At 31.1% G+C, this 19,767-nt stretch overlaps 1 protein-coding gene and 1 pseudogene across 1 annotated transcript; both read left to right on the top strand.

The window, feature by feature from the left end:
* Positions 1-1,661: 1,661 nt before the first annotated feature.
* Positions 1,662-4,674, top strand: LOC131629381 (uncharacterized; annotated as a pseudogene).
* LOC131629392 (protein ALP1-like) lies at positions 2,389-3,531 on the top strand. Its single transcript, XM_058900181.1, has 3 exons — positions 2,389-2,580; positions 2,663-2,885; positions 2,969-3,531. Exons 1-3 carry the CDS (start codon positions 2,389-2,391, stop codon positions 3,403-3,405), a joined length of 852 nt encoding a protein of 283 aa, XP_058756164.1. The 3' UTR covers positions 3,406-3,531.
* Positions 4,675-19,767: the final 15,093 nt, after the last annotated feature.

The raw sequence follows: 19,767 nt of genomic DNA, 5'->3' as shown, positions 1-19,767 counted from the left end.
AAATGCATGAAGGTTTCTATCTATAGTTCTTAGGAGTTGGAAATATTTTCCAATTCTAAATTCTCTAGATAGATGTTAGTAACAATCATCTAAACATTTTAAGAAAAGAAATTTCTTTGTCTCATGTGTTCATATCCTCTGACTTGATACTTGGAGAGACTCTGTATATCTTTTCCAAAGTATCCTACATTTCCTTGGCGGTTTTGCAAAACAACATTTATATAATTGTATTTTTGGTCAAAGAAGTTTTTCCACTCCGTCATCATTTATTTGATGAGTAGGGTAAAACAAACCATTGAGTAAACTTCTAAAGAAAAATTATATTATTTTGAAGAAAAGTCATGTATATGAAATAAAGAATAAATTTTCAAAAGGTGGTGGTGAGTTTTGAAAAAGAATCTTATGTTGGAAGTCATCTTCCTTCTGAGATGATTCGTTCTTACACATGAGTTAGGCTCTGATGCCACTTGTTGGACTTAAAAATTCACACACAAGAGGTGTAACATCCTGATTTTTTATTAATATTTTTATTAATTATATTAGTAATTATATTATTTGGTGTTTTTAATAATTACTTGCTTAATTAAGTCATTTATGATGTTTATTAAAATTTTTGCGTTTTGGGAGGATTTAGTCGGTATTAGTTCGGGATAGCGGATCAATATTTAATCGGAAATTTTAATATTTTTAGTATTAGAAATATTAAAGAATTAATATTTAGAGTTTTGGGAATTTTCCGAGTAATTAAGATTAGACCGGAAATATGAGACATTGAGTTATTAGAGGATCTTAGCAGTATTTATTTTATTATTTATTTAATTAATTTGGTGTGCTAATTATTTATTTAATTAATTGGTGTGTTAATCGATATATATTAATTAACTTGGTGTGTATATTTGTGTCTATTTAATTATTGGTGTTATTTGATTAAGTAAATAAAATAGAAATAATAAATAGTATATATTTTATTGGGCTTAATTATTGATGTTAGGAGTAAATAGGAGGTGTTATAATTAGGCTCATATGGTGTAGTTGGTAAGGGTTAAGGAGAGAGGTACCACATTTTTTCTTCATTTTTCTTTAATTTTAGGATAGAGAGAAAGAGGCAGAGAAGAGAAAAATAAGAAAAAGGGAAAAGAGAAAGGGGAAGAACAAAAACAAGCTAGGGTTGAAGAAATTGAAGAGGTAAGGGGGAGAATCCCTATTATTATGGGTTGGTATAAATTGGTCTTTGGGTAGATTAATGTGTTAGAGTTTATTAATTAAATCCATGAAATTGATATGCTGAATTATCGTTGTATATTGAGTTCATTATTGCTGGAAAAGTTTGATAATTCATCATGAATATTGTGAAATGGTGGCTCTCCATTTTCGTTCTTGACTATATTAAGTAGAATCTTCATTTTCATGGTTAACTCTTAGGGCCCGTTTGGTGCACTGGATAAGGAGCAAGGATATGATAAAATTATCCTATCCTAATATAATCTGATGTTTGATGCACCAATAGGAAAGGATAATTTAAACCTATTACTAATCCTATCATATTGCCCCTTTGTTATTCTTATCCTTATTTTAAGCTGGGTTAGCAAAATGATAGGATAATTAAAACAAAAACACACGCTTCTGATATTTTTTATCTCACGTTCCTTTTCTCACTCTCACTTCCCTTTCATCTTTACAGTTCCATCTTCCCCGCCGTCACCAAATCAATCGCGTTTTCTGCTACGGTAATGTTTTCTTGTTCCAATTTCTCTATAATAACGGTTTCTTCTTCATCAATATTGATTTTTCTCAAAACCCTTATTTTTTCCTTTTTTTTTTTTTTACTAATTTCTTCTTCTTTTGTGTTCTCTTTGATGTCTTTTTTTATGTTTCTACTATTTTGATACCCATTGTGTTAAAAAGTTTGTTTTTTTCTTGATACCCATTATTTTCTTTTTCTACTATTCACTGTATCTTCTGCTTTTCATTGTTTTCTTTGTGTTTCCCCTATTATAACTCTATTATATATTATTATATGGTTATATTAGTTCTCTCATACTACTTGTTCATGTTATAGGTTACTATGGATTCAGAGGATCAAGATATGATGTTATATTTAATTTTAGAACAATCTTTTTAAGAGATGGTTGAACTTTGTTTTACAATTTTAATGATAGTTAGTCATTCTTCACTATGGTTTTATGAAAATAATTTCATTAGACAACAACCGATGGATAGAGAAGGATTAAGGGGGAATTTTTAGAATCTTTGATCAAGAGAGATGATGTGTTATGTGTTAATCAACTTCGTATGGACATTAGATCCTTTCGATTATTATGTTGTCTCCTCCGTAATGAAGGTCAATTGAAAGAAGATGGACTAGTATGTTGTGAAGAACAAGTGGCTATGTTCTTACAAATATTGGCACATCATTCAAAAAATCGTGTAATTAAATTCCTATTTAACCGATCCGGGGAAACTGTTAGTAGGTATTTTAATTTAGTCTTGAATGGGATTTTAAGATTGCATGAGATACTTCTTAAAGCTCCAAAACCTGTCCCTGAAGATTGTGTGGATGAAAGATGGAAATTTTTTAAGGTACTTTTTGTCTTAATTTCATATGAAATTTTTATTTGTGTTATGTTCTTTTTGATTAAACATTCATTTTGTAATTACAAAGTGTCTTGGGGCACTGGATGGAACACATATCCAAGTCAATGTACCAGCGCTTGACAAGCCTCGATATCGTAATAGAAAAGGGGATATATCTACCAATGTTTTGGGTGCATATTCTAGGGATATGCAATTTATTTATGTGTTGCCTGGATGGGAAGGATCGGCATCAAATTCTAGGGTATTGCGGGATGCCATTTCTAGGAGGAATGGTTTAATTGTTCCAACAGGTTAGAGAATCATGCGGAGTAAATTTTCTTACAGTAAGACAAGTAAAATATTTTTATTTGACAAATATATTTGATTATTATAGGTTATTATTATCTTGTGGATGCTGGATATACAAATTGTGAAGGATTTCTCGCTCCATATAGAGGGTGTCGTTATCATCGGAGTGAATGGAGGCGTGGATACACACCTTCGAATAAAGAAGAACTCTTTAACATGAGATACTCTATGGCAAGAAATGTAATAGAATGGACTTTTGGATTGCTAAAAATGCGTTGGGCAATACTTCGGAGTCGCTCTTTCTACCCAATAAAAATTCAAATTCGCATTATAAATGCTTGTTGTTTGTTACACAACTTTATTCGAAGAGAAATGCCTACTGACCCAATGGAAGAACAATTAGGCATAGATATGGAAGCACAAATACATAGTGAAGATATGACAAATGCTCCCCCTATTAGTACCATTGAAGGAAGTGATGCATGGTCTACTTGGAGGGAAAATCTAGCAACTGAAACATGAAATGAATGACTTGCTAATAGAAACATGAATTAATTATTTTAGTATTAGTTGTCTGCTTTCAACAATTACTTTTTATTTTGTAATTGATATTGGTTTGAGACTTGATTGTTTGATTTTTAGTTTGAGTAATGCATAGTGGGTTTTTTTTGTTTATGCTTGATTGTCTAATTTTTAGTTTAATTTATGCATACTAATTTGTTTGTCTAATTTTTAGTTTGATTTATGCATACTAATTTGTTTGTCTATTTTTTGTAACCTTGTATTTGTGATTAATAATTTGGTTATACAACAGGAATGGGAAAAGCTTGCTCACGAAAGAGAGAGCGTAGACAATGGTCTGAAATGGAGGATGAAGCCTTTCTTGATATATTGATTGAAGCTGTGAACAAAGGTCAGAGATGTGACAGCGGATAATTTAAAGCACACACCTTAAGAATGGCCGAGACAAAATTGGAGGAAAAATTTCTTGGATGTGGAATTAAGATAAAACCACATATTGAATCTACTATGAAGAGACTAAGGACAATTTATGGAATAATTTATGATATGCTAAATCAAAGTGGATTTGGTTGGGATGAAAAGAAAAAAATGATTAGTGTTGATAGTGATGAAGCGTGGACTGAGTATGTAAAGGTTAGTATTAATATTTATTCTTTATTGATTTTTTACTTATAATTATTCTCTATGATTACTTGAACAAATATGTTTGTTATTCTTGTGTAGAGTCATCCAAATGCAAAAGATTATAGATATACTCCAATTCCACTTTTTGACAAACTTGTCCATGCTTTTGGAAAAGATCGTGCTACTGGTAAAGGTGCTGCTCCCCCTGCTGATAATGTTGAGGAGATAGATAAAGAAATAGAAGAGCTATTTAATGATGAGGAGGATGATGTAGAAACGACTCCATCGCCGTCTAATGATAAATCTAAAAGGAAGCTCGACAACAAAGATATACATTTCAACAAAAGAAACAAAGGAGCAAGTCTAATTGCTCAAAGTATATCTGAGTTAGGAAAGAATGTCGGGGCGGTGATTCAAAAAACCTCAGAAAGATTGGCTGAAGCTGCAAATCGTCTAGGAGTCGGTAAAGATGTGTTTGTTGATTCAAGAAAAATCATGAATGAGTTGAAGAAAATGGAGCTAACATAACAAGAGCGTTTTGTTGCCGCTGACAAAATATTATCTGTGCCACATCGTTTACACATATTTATGGGTTGTGTTGATGTTGATGACCGTCTCGCATTTGTTAAGTCATTGATGCAGTGATTTCAATACTTTATAATGGTCTTGTTTGATTTTATTTTGTTACTTTCTCATTGTTTTGTTGCTACTTTTGCATATGACAATTTAAATTTGATACAATTTAAATTTTAATGATGTTTTTATTTATAATTATTTACTTAAATTTGCTACTTTTGCTGTTTTAGCATTATTTTTTATATAATTATATGAAAATAAATATTATCCTGTAACTATCAAGTGCGTCCAAACACATGATAGGATAAAATAATGTTATCCTGTTACTTATCCTGTGTGCACCAAACACATGACATGATAAATGTCTATCCTGTCACTATCCTATCCTGTCTCTATGCATCTCTTTATCCTATCCTATCTATATCCTATCCTGCGCACCAAACGGGCCCTTATTGTTACTAGCTGCAAGTGAATTTAGAAATGAAAGGAATTTCATATGCCTAAAGGAATTTCATTTGCCACTATGAGTTCTTCCTTACGTGTCCTCAATTCTATGGGTGAATAACTTGTTGCAATTATATACCACAATCCTAATCTCTAAAAATGATAGTGTATACATATTTATGGCTTATAGTTAGTATAGAAAAAATCCTCATATCAATGTTATACATAAGAGTTTAGTACACACTCACCATTTGGAGTCTTATATTAGGATAATGGTAGACTAATGATAATGCCCTGTTTTTCTCTCTCAGTAGCAAAAAATGTGTAGCATTTAGAGAGAGAATTAATGGATAGTGGAACATTAATTGAGATTAGATTAATAGTGGAATTAATGAAAAGGAGTTAATTGACTTAAAATATAATTGAAATATAATAGAAACAGTCTCGTTTGATCGAATAGTCGAATTAAGCGGCATAATTAGTTGTCCGGAATTTAATGAAAATTTACGTGGTAGCTAAGTATAATTAGTAGATTAACATGGTGGTGTTATTTTGGGGAAAATGTGATATTTACAAACCGACCAAAATAGTGTGAATTTGGATATCTTTTATATTAAATATTGGTTTTAGAATAGAAAATGAATTAGAAACTTGGAACTAATGTAGTGTAATTATTAATTAGTTGATTTAATTAATAGTTGAATTAATTTCAATGAGTTTAATTGATTGGAATAATTTGGAATTAGATCAATTATTCGGTTTTGTCGGTAAAATACCGTATCTTGAGAATTTGACTGTAATCGTATTTTTGGCCAAATATTAATGAATTGATACTTGGTTTGGAAGTATATTCTTATTTTTTGTTGGCAATATGAATTAACATGAGATAGTATGATTTACTAGTATTAATTGTAGTTTGTGAATCATAATTGAATATTGTTTCTATTATGTGGATTGATATCAATGCGTTGTGAATGTTGTGTACAATTTGAAATATAATTCATAGAGTTGAATTATTGTTGGTATGCGGTAAGTTAAGATTGATGAGATAATCTTAATTGCATAGTTGATTGGTAATTGTACATTTATTCATGGCATAGTCGGCTTTATTGTGGAAGCGGTGAAACTGTGGGTTCACATGGTAATAGACGGTGATCCTTGAATGGAAATAGACGTAAAATACGTTGATTCTTAATTGGAAACATACGTGGTGGCTTTGATCTTGTCCGGATCGGAAGCGTGACTTGGATTCTAGATATTGAATCGGAAAGCGGTGAAACGTTGGGTTCACATTGCGGTACCACATGCATAGCGTCACATATCTTGCATTGAGTCACATTAGAATTATGCGATAATTGAATATGTGAAGTTGATGTAGTTGTGATATGTGTATGAGCTTGATAATTGAAATGAGTGATGTTTGAATACATATTTGATTAAATGTGTGAATATGTGATAATTATGGTTGTGTGCGTAATTGAGAATATAATATTGGAATTGAAATATTATACTCTTTATACTTGTTGTATACTTGATAACATGTGAAATATAGATCGATTATTATTATCTACATGGTTATACATAGTGTGATTAATTACTTGAATTGTCGATTTAACCATTGTATCTTATTATGCTTTCTTTATAATGATTCGTATTCTCACCCCTCTGTTTTAATGTTGCCCTCGTTTGGCGACATGCAGGTTCTAGAGTTTAGTAGCTTGTGCGTGATCTAGCCGGAGATTCTTCCGTGTTTTTTGGAGATTAGGTAGTGAGTCGATGCTCTGGTCATGTAACACTGGGTAGATTAGTCGTGTTGAACTCATGTTTCTATTTGGTTATGTATTATGTTTATGACTTGAGAACTTGTTATTTGGCTACTTGTTGTTTGAGAGGCTTTCAAGCCAAATTTTCTGATTATGATTTATTTTATGTTGAGATGATTATTGAGATATGATCATGGTATGGGACATGAATCATTTTATGAAATACATGAGTATTTTAGTATTTTCCGCTGTGAATGCATATTTTGTGTGAATTGTATTTAAATGTTTAGGTGTTATTTGAAATGACCAGGTGTATCGTATATTGTAGATAAATGCTGTCGGTTTTAAAAAGCTTTTAGTTTTTGAAAACGTCGATGTGACTCCCTTTTGAATTATATGCATGCTTATTCTCTGATTATATGCTTATTTATTTTGGGGTATAAAAGGGTGTTACATTAGTGGTATCAGAGCAAGGTCGACCAGTTGGTCAAGGTTATTAATGTCTTTTATCCCGTTGTATTAGATTTGTGTTTCTGACACGATCGATACCGTTTTGTCTGGTTTGGTTGTTGGACGTCTTAGGACAATGGCTGCATGAAGGAATGTTGACATTAATGTTGAGGCAATGATGAGGTGGACTGGTGCGATTGGACAAGCGCCACAAGAGAGTGCTGGTTATGGAGGAAAGGATGAGTTCCGTGCTCTTGGAGATTTCCGAAGGTGCAATCCGCCAATCTTTGAAGGAAAGTATGGACCGGACAAAGCACAAGCATGGATGAGAGAAATTGAGAAGATCTTTAAAATCGTGAATTGCACTGATGTACAGAAAGTACGGTTTGGTACTCATATGCTGACGAAAGGAGCTGACGATTGGTGGAGTAATATTGTGCGGAGATTTGAAAGAGAAGGTATTGAAGTTACTTGGACTCTTTTCCGTGATGCATTTTCGGAAAATTATTTTCCAGAAGATGTGCGTGGAAAGAAAGAAATGAGGTTCTAAAGTTGAAGCGAGGAAGAGGACAATCCAGCGGGAAACCATATGATGACAAGAGAGAACAATCTTATTTTGGCAAGAAGCTAAGTGGGGGAGGAACTTCTACTCTACTTAAGTGTTTCGGATGTGGTATTGAAGGTCATCGTGCCGTTGATTGTGATAGGACTCATGTGACATGTTTCAAGTGCAACAAGATTGGTCACAAAGCACACAAGTGTAGAATTGGTTCGAGTGAGATTTGTTACAATTATGGTGAGCGAGGTCACATTAGTACCAAATGTGATAAGCCAAAGAAAGAGCAAGAGAAAGGAAAAGTGTTTGCGTTGCCTGGTGCTTAGACCACTGCTAAGGAGAAGATAATCTGAGGTACGTATTTTATTATTGATAATGGTGCAACGCAATCCTTCATTTCTTAGGATTGTGTTGTGAAGTTGGATCTTGCTTTATTTGTTATGCATAGAAGTATGGCTATTGATACAACTGCTGTGATTTTGTTTCTACTTTTTTTCGCGTGATTGAATTATCCGTTGAGCATCTTTGGTAGAGATTTTAGGAATTGATTTAGTTTGTTTTCTGTTAGACCAAATTGAGGAGAATTTTGGTATGAACTGTTGGAGTTGAATCAAGTAATTGTAACTTTAAGAGAGATTTTGGATCTTGATATTTTAAGTGATTTCGAGTGTGAGTTCTGAAGGAACACTATTATAGTTAGTAACGGTGGTTTATGTTTCATTATGATTGTCTATTGTCTATTGACAAATTGAGGACTTGATCACCCTTGATCTATTGTTGATAGGAGACGAGATCGTAATGGACGAGATAGACCTGTCTTACTAACTTGGTATTGTGTAAAGCGACTAAGGGGAAGTTGAAGAGTAGATTTGAGGATTTGTTTGAGAAAAGATTCAAATGTCTGAGTGTTTAGTCATAGAGTTGCGCCTGTTTTGTCGAGTAAGAAGAAAATATGGTTCTATGAGGTAATGTTTTTTTAGAATGTTTTGATTCTAAGAGTGATGATGAACATGATGAACATTAAGGATTGTGTTATCGATGTTGAAAGAGAAGAGGTTATATGCGAAGTTTTCTGAATGTGAGCTTTGGTTAAAGGAAGAGAGTTTCTTTAGGTTTGTGATTTCGAGCTGAGGTGGGTTGATGCAGATATCGACAAGTGGTAGTTATACTTCAAGGCAACTTAAAGTTCATGAGAGGAATTATTCAATGTATGCATGGATGTTATTCGCCGTTGGGTTTGTTTTGAAACTTAAGAGGCATTATTGTTTGGATCGAGATTTGAGGTGTGTAGTGACTACAAGAATTGAATATGAGGAAAACAAAGGGAGTGTAATTTCGAAGGATTATGATTTTGGGTTGAATTACCATCCTGAAAAAGAGAATGTTGTAACCGATGCATTGAGTAGGAAATCATTGCATATGTCTATGTCAATGATTCGAGAATTAAAGATGTTGGAACAATTTAGAGACTTGAGTTTGGTTTGTGAGACGAAGTCTTCGTGTGTTAAGTTTGGTATGTTGAAGCTTACTTGTGATATTCTTAACGAGATTAGAGAGATTCAAAAATTAGAATTAGAATTAGTTGACAAGATGACATTGATGAAGCAAGGAAAAAGGGTAATAACTTTCGAATTGACGAGATTAGGGTCATGAAATGTCGTGATCGAGTTTGCATTCCTGATGTTTTGAATTTGGAAAAGAGAATTTTGGATGAAGGACATCGTAATGGTTTGAGTATACGTCATGACGCTACTAAAATGTAACAAGATTTGAGGAAAATGTTTAGTGGTAAAGTATGAAGAGGGATATGGCGGAATTGTGTATTTGAGTTGGACTTGTCAGAAACCGTTTAGTTGGTGCAACATTTATCCTATTCGAGTGGAAGTGAGATAGTATCTCTATAGATTTTGTTTCGGGTTGCTGAGAACATCGAGTAATTATGAAGTGATTTGGGTCATTGTGGAAAGGTTGACGAGATGCGCTTATTTTATTCTAGTGAGGATGGATTATCGGATGGAGAGACTTACTAAGTTTGAAATCGAGAGAACGGTGTGTCTGCATGGTATTCCATTCGAGTATTGGAGTAGCATCCTTGGAAGTTTATATGGTTGAAGATATTGAATGTTTTGTATTGGTATGAATCGGGAGAGAGTAAGTGTGGTTTCGGTGTCGAAATGGTTGTGTCGATTGAATTTTCGAGGACGAAAATATTCTAAGTGGGGGAGCGTTGTAACATCTCAATTTTTATTAATATTTTTATTAATTATATTAGTAATTATATTATTTGGTGTTTTTAATAATTATTTGCTTAATTAAGTCATTTATGATGTTTATTGAAATTTTTGCGTTTTGGGACGATTTAGTCGGTATTAGTTCGGGATAGCGGATCAATATTTAATCGGAAATTTTAATATTTTTAGTATTAAAAATATTAAAGAATTAATATTTAGAGTTTTGGGAATTTTCTGAGTAATTAAGATTAGACCGGAAATATGAGACATTGAGTTATTAGAGGATTTTAGCAGTATTTATTTTATTATTTATTTAATTAATTTGGTGTGCTAATTATTTATTTAATTAATTGGTGTGTTAATCGATATATATATTAATTAACTTGGTGTGTATATTTGTGTCTATTTAATTATTGGTGTTATTTGATTAAGTAAATAAAATAGAAATAATAAATAGTATATATTTTATTGGGCTTAATTATTGATGTTAGGAGTAAATAGGAGGTGTTATAATTAGGCTCATATGGTGTAGTTGATAAGGGTTAAGGAGAGAGGTACCACATTTTTTCTTTATTTTTCTTTTTCAATTTTAGGATAGAGAGAAAGAGGCAGAGAAGAGAAAAATAAGAAAAAGGGAAAAGAGAAAGGGGAAGAACAAGAACAAGCTAGGGTTGAAGAAATTGAAGAGGTAAGGGGGAGAATCCCTATTATTATGGGTTGGTATAAATTGGTCTTTGGGTAGATTAATGTGTTAGAGTTTATTAATTAAATCCATGAAATTGATATGCTGAATTATCGTTGTATATTGAGTTCATTATTGCTGGAAAAGTTTGATAATTCATCATGAATATTGTGAAATGGTAGCTCTCCATTTTCGTTCTTGACTGTATTAAGTAGAATCTTCATTTTCATGGTTAACTCTTATTGTTACTAGCTGCAAGTGAATTTAGAAATGAAAGGAATTTCATTTGCCACTATGAGTTCTTCCTTACGTGTCCTCATTTCTATTGGTGAATAACTTGTTGCAATTATATACCACAATCCTAATCTCTAAAAATGATAGTGTATACATATTTATGGCTTATAGTTAGTATAGAAAAAATCCTCATATCAGTGTTATACATAAGAGTTTAGTACACACTCACCATTTGGAGTCTTATATTAGGATAATGGTAGACTAATGATAATGCCCTGTTTTTCTCTCTCAGTAGCAGAAAATGTGTAGCATTTAGAGAGAGAATTAATGGATAGTGGAACATTAATTGAGATTAGATTAATAGTGGAATTAATGAAAAGGAGTTAATTGACTTAAAATATAATTGAAATATAATAGAAACAGTCTCGTTTGATCGAATAGTCGAATTAAGCGGTATAATTAGTTGTCCGGAATTTAATGAAAATTTACGTGGTAGCTAAGTCTAATTAGTAGACTAACATGGTGGTGTTATTTTGGTGAAAATGTGATATTTACAAACCGACGGAAATAGTGTGAATTTGGATATCTTTTATATTAAATATTGGTTTTAGAATAGAAAATGAATTAGAAACTTGGAACTAATGTAGTGTAATTATTAATTAGTTGATTTAATTAATAGTTGAATTAATTTCAATGAGTTTAATTGATTGGAATAATTTGGAATTAGATCAATTATTCGGTTTTGTCGGTAAAATACCGTATCTTGAGAATTTGACTGTAATCGTATTTTTGGCCAAATACTAATGAATTGATACTTGGTTTGGAAGTATATTCTTATTTTTTGTTGGCAATATGAATTAACATGATATAGTATGATTTACTAGTATTAATTGTAGTTTGTGAATCATAATTGAATATTGTTTCTATTATGTGGATTGATATCAATGCGTTGTGAATGTTGTGTACAATTTGAAATATAATTCATAGAGCTGAATTATTGTTGGTATGCGGTAAGTTAAGATTGATGAGATAATCTTAATTGCATAGTTGATTGGTAATTGTACATTTATTCATGGCATAGTCGGCTTTATTGTGGAAGCGGTGAAACTGCGGGTTCACATGGTAATAGACGGTGATCCTTGAATGGAAATAGACGTAGAATACGTTGGTTCTTAATTGGAAACATACGTGGTGGCTTTGATCTTGTCCGGATCGAAAGCGTGGCTTGGATTCTAGATATTGAATAGGAAAGCGGTGAAACGTTGGGTTCACATTGCGGTACCACATGCATAGCGTTACATATCTTGCATTGAGTCACATTAGAATTATGCGATAATTGAATATGTGAAGTTGACGTAGTTGTGATATGTGTATGAGCTTGATAATTGAAATGAGTGATGTTTTAATACATATTTGATTAAATGTGTGAATATGTGATAATTATGGTTGTGTGCGTAATTGAGAATATAATATTGGAATTGAAATATTATACTCTTTATACTTGTTGTATACTTGATAACATGTGAAATATAGATTGATTATTATTATCTACATGGTTATACATAGTGTGATTAATTACTTGAATTGTCGATTTAACCATTGTATCTTATTATACTTTCTTCATAATGATTCGTATTCTCACCCTTCTGTTTTAATGTTGCCCTCGTTTGGCGACATGCAGGTTCTGGAGTTTAGTAGCTTGTGCGTGATCTAGCCGGAGATTCTTCCGTGTTTGTTGGAGATTAGATAGTGAGTCGATGCTCTGGTCATGTAACACTGGATAGATTAGTCGTGTTGAACTCATGTTTCTATTTGGTTATGTATTATGTTTATGACTTGAGAACTTGTTATTTGGCTACTTGTTGTTTGAGAGGCTTTCAAGCCAAATTTTCTGATTATGGTTTATTTTATGTTGAGATGATTATTGAGATATGATCATGGTATGAGACATGAATCATTTTATGAAATACATGAGTATTTTAGTATTTTCCGCTGTGAATGCATATTCTGTGTGAATTGTATTTAAATGTTTAGGTGTTATTTGAAATGACCAGGTGTATCGTATATTGTAGATAAATGTTGTCGGTTTTTAAAAGCTTTTAGTTTTTGAAAACGTCGATGTGACGCCCTTTTGAATTATATGCATGCTTATTCTCTGATTATATGCTTATTTATTTTGGGGTATAAAAGGGTGTTACAAGAGGGGGTGAATTGTGTGGCTTGGAAAAATATAGTTTTGAAAAAAAATTCGAGATTAAAATCAGAGTTGGGAACTATTTTTCTATTTTTAAGCAGCGAAATAAAAAAAAATTAAGTGCGGAAAATAAAAATGTCAAGGGAAGAAGAAAAAACAGAGAGTTATAGAGATTCGGTCAACAATAAAAGACCTACTCCTCTCCCCAAGAACTGATCTTGAGAGTTTCCATTATATACTTGAGAGCTTTAAGTATGTAAAGCTCTCGAACCCCCTTATACAAGGAAATGGTGGTTGTCCTACAACCATGATAATATAAGACAAAAGATATGATCGTTTGCATTTTCTCCATGGAAATTGCTGAGACTGAAATGGCCAAGCTTCCTTCCCAATTGTAGATTGAAGTGATTAATCTTCTCTCCATAAAATAACTAAGCTCAATTTGGTTTAACAGGATAACTAAAATCTCTTGAGATTTTAATAGGCTAATCTTTCTAACCTATGATTATAAACGGGCTAACCATAAACCTAATGGTAAGTTCATCAGTATTGATAATCTTCAACCTTCAAATAAACAAGGCTTACTAAGATCCTTAAGAAAAGTTCATTAATATTAATGATCTTTAACCTATATAAACATAGGAACTGATCACACAATTCCTAATCAAAGATTTTAACGAGTTTAGCTTCTAACAACATATTTTTATCCCTATGTGCAGGGGTGTACTTGGGTTGGGTCAACCCAAAAAATCTGGTCAAACCCACATAAAAAAATTCAAAAAAGTGGGTTGAGTTGGGTGAGGTAATTGGGTGGATATGAGTTTCAAAACTAAAAAACCCATTAAAAATGTTGGGTTTCGGGTAAAACTCAATCCAAATCCAAAAGACCCATTGACCCACTAATTAAATATTTATTATTACAATTTTTATATTTTTTATGAATATTAACTTAGATGTTGTAATTTTAGTCTCTTAACATTTACTATTTTAGTGAACCATGACATTAACTAATTTTTAACGTTTCATTTTTTTATTATTTTAACGTTAATACAATTTTATGCCATGCAACTTAGTTTGTTGCTAATATTTTATATTAATTTTTATTATTATTCTCATTTATTATTATATAATGCTAGGAGATAGTAAAAATAGATTATTTAAGGGTTTGTCCAAACCGATCAATTGATGTAGCAGGTGGTAAATTTATGTCACCTGAATCGGAGTGTCCAATATAGATTGAATATTGGGTTTGGCCAAACCCAATCCAAACCGGCCCATGTACACCCCTACCTATGTGGATTGTGTTCATCCAAGATGCATAAACAATATTCTTGGAGAACTTATACAATGCTACCCATTCAGAATTACAAGAACACCCCACTCTCAAAATATCTTTCCTCACAAAAATATTTTGCTATAAGAACTAGTGAAAGAAAGTGAAAATAAAAACTTAGAGAGAGTATCAATATGAAATTCGTTTTCTGAATGTGTTGAACCGAAGAATGAGACCTCTATTTATAGGCTTGAAAATTTCCAAAAGAGAAAACTTCTTATTAAATAAAATATGAAAATATTATTTGATTAAAATATTATATAATTTTGATAATTTGGAAAGTTATTATCTATAACTATAATATTAAGGCTAAATTACAATTTTAGTCCCCTTATTTTACCCTACTCATGAAATCAGTCTCCTTGTTTATTTTTTAAAAAATTTTGGTCCCCTCTTAAATATGTAGACTCAAATTTAGTGATGTGTCACATTATTTCTTGATGAGTCACAATCAAACTCTGTATTAATGAATGATATGTCATTTTTATTACAAAATAGAAGAAAAATATCAAAAATTATAAGAGTTTAATGATTATGCACAGATAGTAATAGTTTTACACTGTCAACCAATAACAACATATTATTCAGCTATGTCATAGCAGTAACTTAAAATTTATAGTATGATGTGGTGGAATTCATGGTGGTGATTGAGTGACAGTGTAAAATAATTTTATACTATCGATGCATATACCATTTTCTCAATTTATAAATATAAAAAACAAACATAATATAGAATTAAAATTGAATAAAAGTATTATCTTCTTCATAAGATTCATCAGGGTCGGCCCAAGGGCCAAGCTGCTAAAGCTAGTGCTTTAGGCCTCAAAAGTTTGGGCTTAAAAAATGCCTCAATTTTTTTATTTAGATATAAAAATATATAATGACATTTGAATTACATATATTATAGTTGAATTGTTAATATATATAGGCCTCTTTTCCTATTGGTATTTAGTTCAACTCTTAACAACCACAAAATTAATATTTTGAAATATATTTTAAAGACGTCACTTTAAAATTTGCTTTAGGCCTCTAAACGGGTTGGACCGACCCTGAGATTCATGAGCAAACCAGAAAATTTCATGAATACATGCAAAAAGATCTTCCTCATCCATCAATCATCCTGACATTTATCTACCTCTTCTATTCTTTTTTATTTTCTTTGATTTTAACATTAGATCCCAAATAAAAGAATACCCAAACTTCAACTATCAATAAAAAAAGGAAAGTTAAGATTTCTGCAGAAAAAATAGGAAAGGAAAGCTTTATGCGTAAAAAACAAGAAGTTCCAATTCTCTATATTCCAGATGAAGAGTGAACGCATAAACTACTTTATTTTTGGATTTGAAAAAAAAAAGGAAATTGATTTGTTATTAATTCCTAAGTTCCAACTAATTTTGCTTTACTATATGATTTTTAGAGATATTCCAACTCTTGTAGTTAAGATTATTTAAGGGGTTGTGTTCTTTGTAATCCTTGTTTGTCTAGAGATTTGAAAGGTTTGTGTGATGTTCAAGGAGATGCTGGAAGTGTTAAAAAAAATGAGGAAGTTGTTGTCAAGAAGATAAATGAAGGAGAAAGGTCAAAATAGAAACATGTGTGGTGATATTTTTTTTGAATCAAGATATTCTATTAATGAAAAAACCAATTAGATACAAGATGATCAATAGATCCCATCATCAAACAAGACAATTAAAACTATATCATCAAATGGAAGTATACTTCCATTTGAATTCTCCATCTGGACATCAATATAATAATTAAATATTAAAACAATTTGTTATGTCATAGTACAGTTGCATTGCAATGTAACTAGTAAAAAATTGTGGTACCCAATCAAATTAATTTATGAGGTAAAGTTGTGGGACCTATTAGAATTACATCAATAAAATAAAAATTAAATAAATTATTTTGAGATGATATGGCTGGTGGGACCCATAAAGAACTCAAAAATGGATTGCACCATTGGAGATGGTCTAAGCTTCTTTGATCCCCAACCTCTGTATATGATTTTTTTATTGATTCAAAAATATTATTTAAAAATATCTTTATATTATTCCATATTATTAAATATTATAAATTTAATTTATTATCATTTTCAAAATCAGTTACCATCTATAAATTTATCAAGTATTAACCATCACTTATAAAATATTTCTCTAATATATTTAATAATGGAATAAAAAATATTATTTTTATATTAAAAAAAGCAGTCATATATTAACTAGTACTCTTGGGATGTTAATTTGTTTCTGTTAGCGGGGATCTCCGTGAGAATTTTCTGTTTGGGATTCCAAAGACGGAGAATTTTTCCTCCGTGGGAACGGAGATGGGGAACAAAGTCTGCCCGAAGGCACTTCGGAGACGGGGATGACGTAAATATCCTCCGCCCCGTGGAGTCTCCGTCCCGCCTAAAATAGAATGACGTCCTTACTAAAATAGCATAATGTTCTTAATTTATATATAATTTTAAATTATTATGTAAGTTTATATGTATTTCCATATAATTAATCTTATATACAAGTTTAAAATATATATATGTATTGTTAATAAAAGAGTGAGATCTAAATGATTATTTCAATTTTTTTAGTTTTAAATTTTGGTGGTCATGACACTCAATATTATAGATTAAATATTGTTAAAACAATATATAAATGAATAATTTCCATATTTTTTGGGGTTAGTTTTTGAAATTTTTACTATTAATTTGATTTAAAATAAAAAATAAAAAACCATGTTTATAAATTTCCGCATGAATTTTAGAGTTCCGCGGGAATCCGCGAGGATCTGCGGGGACGGGGATGGAGGACAAAATCTTCCCTTAGCAGAGATTCGAAGTGGCGATGAACAAAAATTCTAAGGCTCTGTTTGGTAAAAATAGCGGTTGACTGATAAGCTAGCTGATAACTCATAGCTTATGACTGATGACTGATGGCTTATAGCTTATAGTGGATGGTTGAGATTGGTAGCTTATAAGCTAATTGAAGTGTTTGATTAAATTAGTGGTTCAATTAACTTATAAATATAAAATGACATAAAAGATATTTAATATATAATTATTTTATTTTAAATTAAAATAAATTATAGGGTTAAAATGAATTTTAATAAAAATAATAAAGATAAAAAAAGAAGAAGCTATAAGACATAAACTAAAACGTTATTTGAAATAGCGTCTGAAAAATAAACTATAAAATAGTAAAATAAATTATAAACTCGTAATAAAAATACCGTTACTAAACGGATCTAAATTATTATATGAGCTTATAAGACATAAAATATAAACTATAAGCTCGAAAACATATAACAAAGCCTAAATAGTATTTGTATTGGAAAAACAATTCAAAAATTAAAATAAGGCAATGCACAATTTTTAAAATAGTTATATTTCTTTTTTCTAAAGATAAAGTGATAATAATCAATAAAAATTTATACACAATATTTTGTGATTCGGAATTTGAATTCAGGTAGTAACAATAAATCTAAAAATCTGTTGACATGTACATTCACTTTCTAATCTTGTAGCTTATATTTTTAGCACAGTTTAATATTTCCCTTAAAACAATCTTTAAATGTTTTTAGTGTTAAATAAATTTTTGATCCCTATAAATATTGCAGTTTCATTTTTAGTCCCTCCTGAGTTTTGGCAACGGTTTTAGCAATTTTTGAAAACATTTTTTTTTGTAAAAACCGTTATCTAAAGGCAGGGAGGGACTAAAAATAAAAAACTGTAATATTTATAGGGACCAAAAACTTATTTAACCCTTGTTTTTATACATAATTTAATGGACAAATTAACTTTATTTTTTATTGGGTAATGCTAACTTGTGCCCCAAGGGCACATGTTAAGAAAATATAAACGGAATGTTTGTATTGAAAAAGTAAATAAATAAATTAACTATGAACTTTTAATTAAATCAATACACAATTTTCAAACCCAAAGTTTCTATATCCAACTCAAATATTCCATTTATAAATTTCTTAACATGTGCCCTTTGGGCACAAGTTAGCATTACCCTTTTTTTATTTATATCTTTTTGGTCTTTTAAAAAGATTTACTTTCAACTCTTTTTAATAAAGAAAGGGTCAATTTACCTATTTGGTCCCAAAATGAAATTTGTCGTGTCGTGTGTCCTTTTCTCTTTCTTGAAAAATACAGTTTCGGTGTTACTTTTAACGCCGCACATTAATTAGAAATCGTCACTTTCTAAAAAGAATAAATGAAAGTGCTTTTTAGTTTGACAAATGATAAGGAAGAAAGTCTAAAACTATTTATCAAATGCCTTAAAGACCGGGGAGATGTTCATTAATGAAAAATTAACTATTTATAAAAGACACCGTTGATAACTCTATGTAGAGTAAGAGTGGTCCGAGGGAAATAGGTGCTTCTTAAAAAAAAAATTCGAGTATTTGATTCTCATCTATCTACTATCTACTATCTACTATCTACCTATCTACCTATTAATAATAGATTGACCAAACTCTCTGAATTACCCTTCCTTCAAAAATAATTTACACTACAAATTGGACATTTTAGTAATTAACAAAATAACAATTCACTTTTCATCTTTTCTAATTGCTTGCACCAAGTGTTACTCCTTCATTGGTCTAAATTGAAAAACTTATTTCCCCCCAAAAGACTACTCCCCTATTTTTTCTATCTCTCTGATTTCTCTCGCCTCCCTTTACCCTCCAACCCTAACATTCCACACATGAATCGCCTTACTCCATCATCTTCTTCGAAGCAACATTCCACACAAATCCTGCGTTTTCTCTTTCTCTCTTACACGTACCTTTCCTTTCTCTCTTTCGTGTTCTTTGGCCTCTATTCTCAAATCCTAGACCGCTGTCGCCCCTTGTCCTTCTCCTCTTGACGAACCCCCATATGCGAACTCCTCAACTCAAAAGTCAGAAGAAGATGAAGAATCATGTGAAGATGTCGTTGATAAGAGTTCTTTCGAAGAAGATGCACATGAATTTCAAACTTCACGACCTTAGATTTTGAATCTGAATCTAATTCTTCAAGTAAGACTCTGTCAACTTAAACCTTTCATTCTCCATAGTTTTTTTAAAATCAATGATTGTTTTTAAAATCTAAATTTTACAGCTTCTGATTTTTGTTTTTGATGAAAAATGCTTTCAATGTCTACTCATGTGATTTTTGTTTTTGTTTTTTTATCAAACTCTAACATTTGTTTCATGTCTATTTGTTTTGTTGTTTTCAGGATGAATTTCGTTCTAGAGTTTTCAACACTGTAGGTTTATATTATGTCGGTTTAGT

Source organism: Vicia villosa, unplaced genomic scaffold, assembly GCF_029867415.1.
Source record: "Vicia villosa cultivar HV-30 ecotype Madison, WI unplaced genomic scaffold, Vvil1.0 ctg.000561F_1_1, whole genome shotgun sequence".
Taxonomy (NCBI): Eukaryota; Viridiplantae; Streptophyta; class Magnoliopsida; order Fabales; family Fabaceae; genus Vicia; species Vicia villosa.
The sequence above is the reverse complement of the archived record's forward strand: the minus strand, read 5'-3'. Positions and strand labels throughout refer to the sequence as shown.

Excerpts from the sequence above, each read along its gene's own strand:
- LOC131629392 (XM_058900181.1), top strand. The coding sequence starts at position 2,389 with ATGTTCTTACAAATATTGGCACATCATTCAAAAAATCGTGTAATTAAA. Across the intron at positions 2,581-2,662 it reads AAAGATGGAAATTTTTTAAG|TGTCTTGGGGCACTGGATGG; the intron begins GTACTTTTTGTC and ends GTAATTACAAAG. Across the intron at positions 2,886-2,968 it reads TGGTTTAATTGTTCCAACAG|GTTATTATTATCTTGTGGAT; the intron begins GTTAGAGAATCA and ends TGATTATTATAG.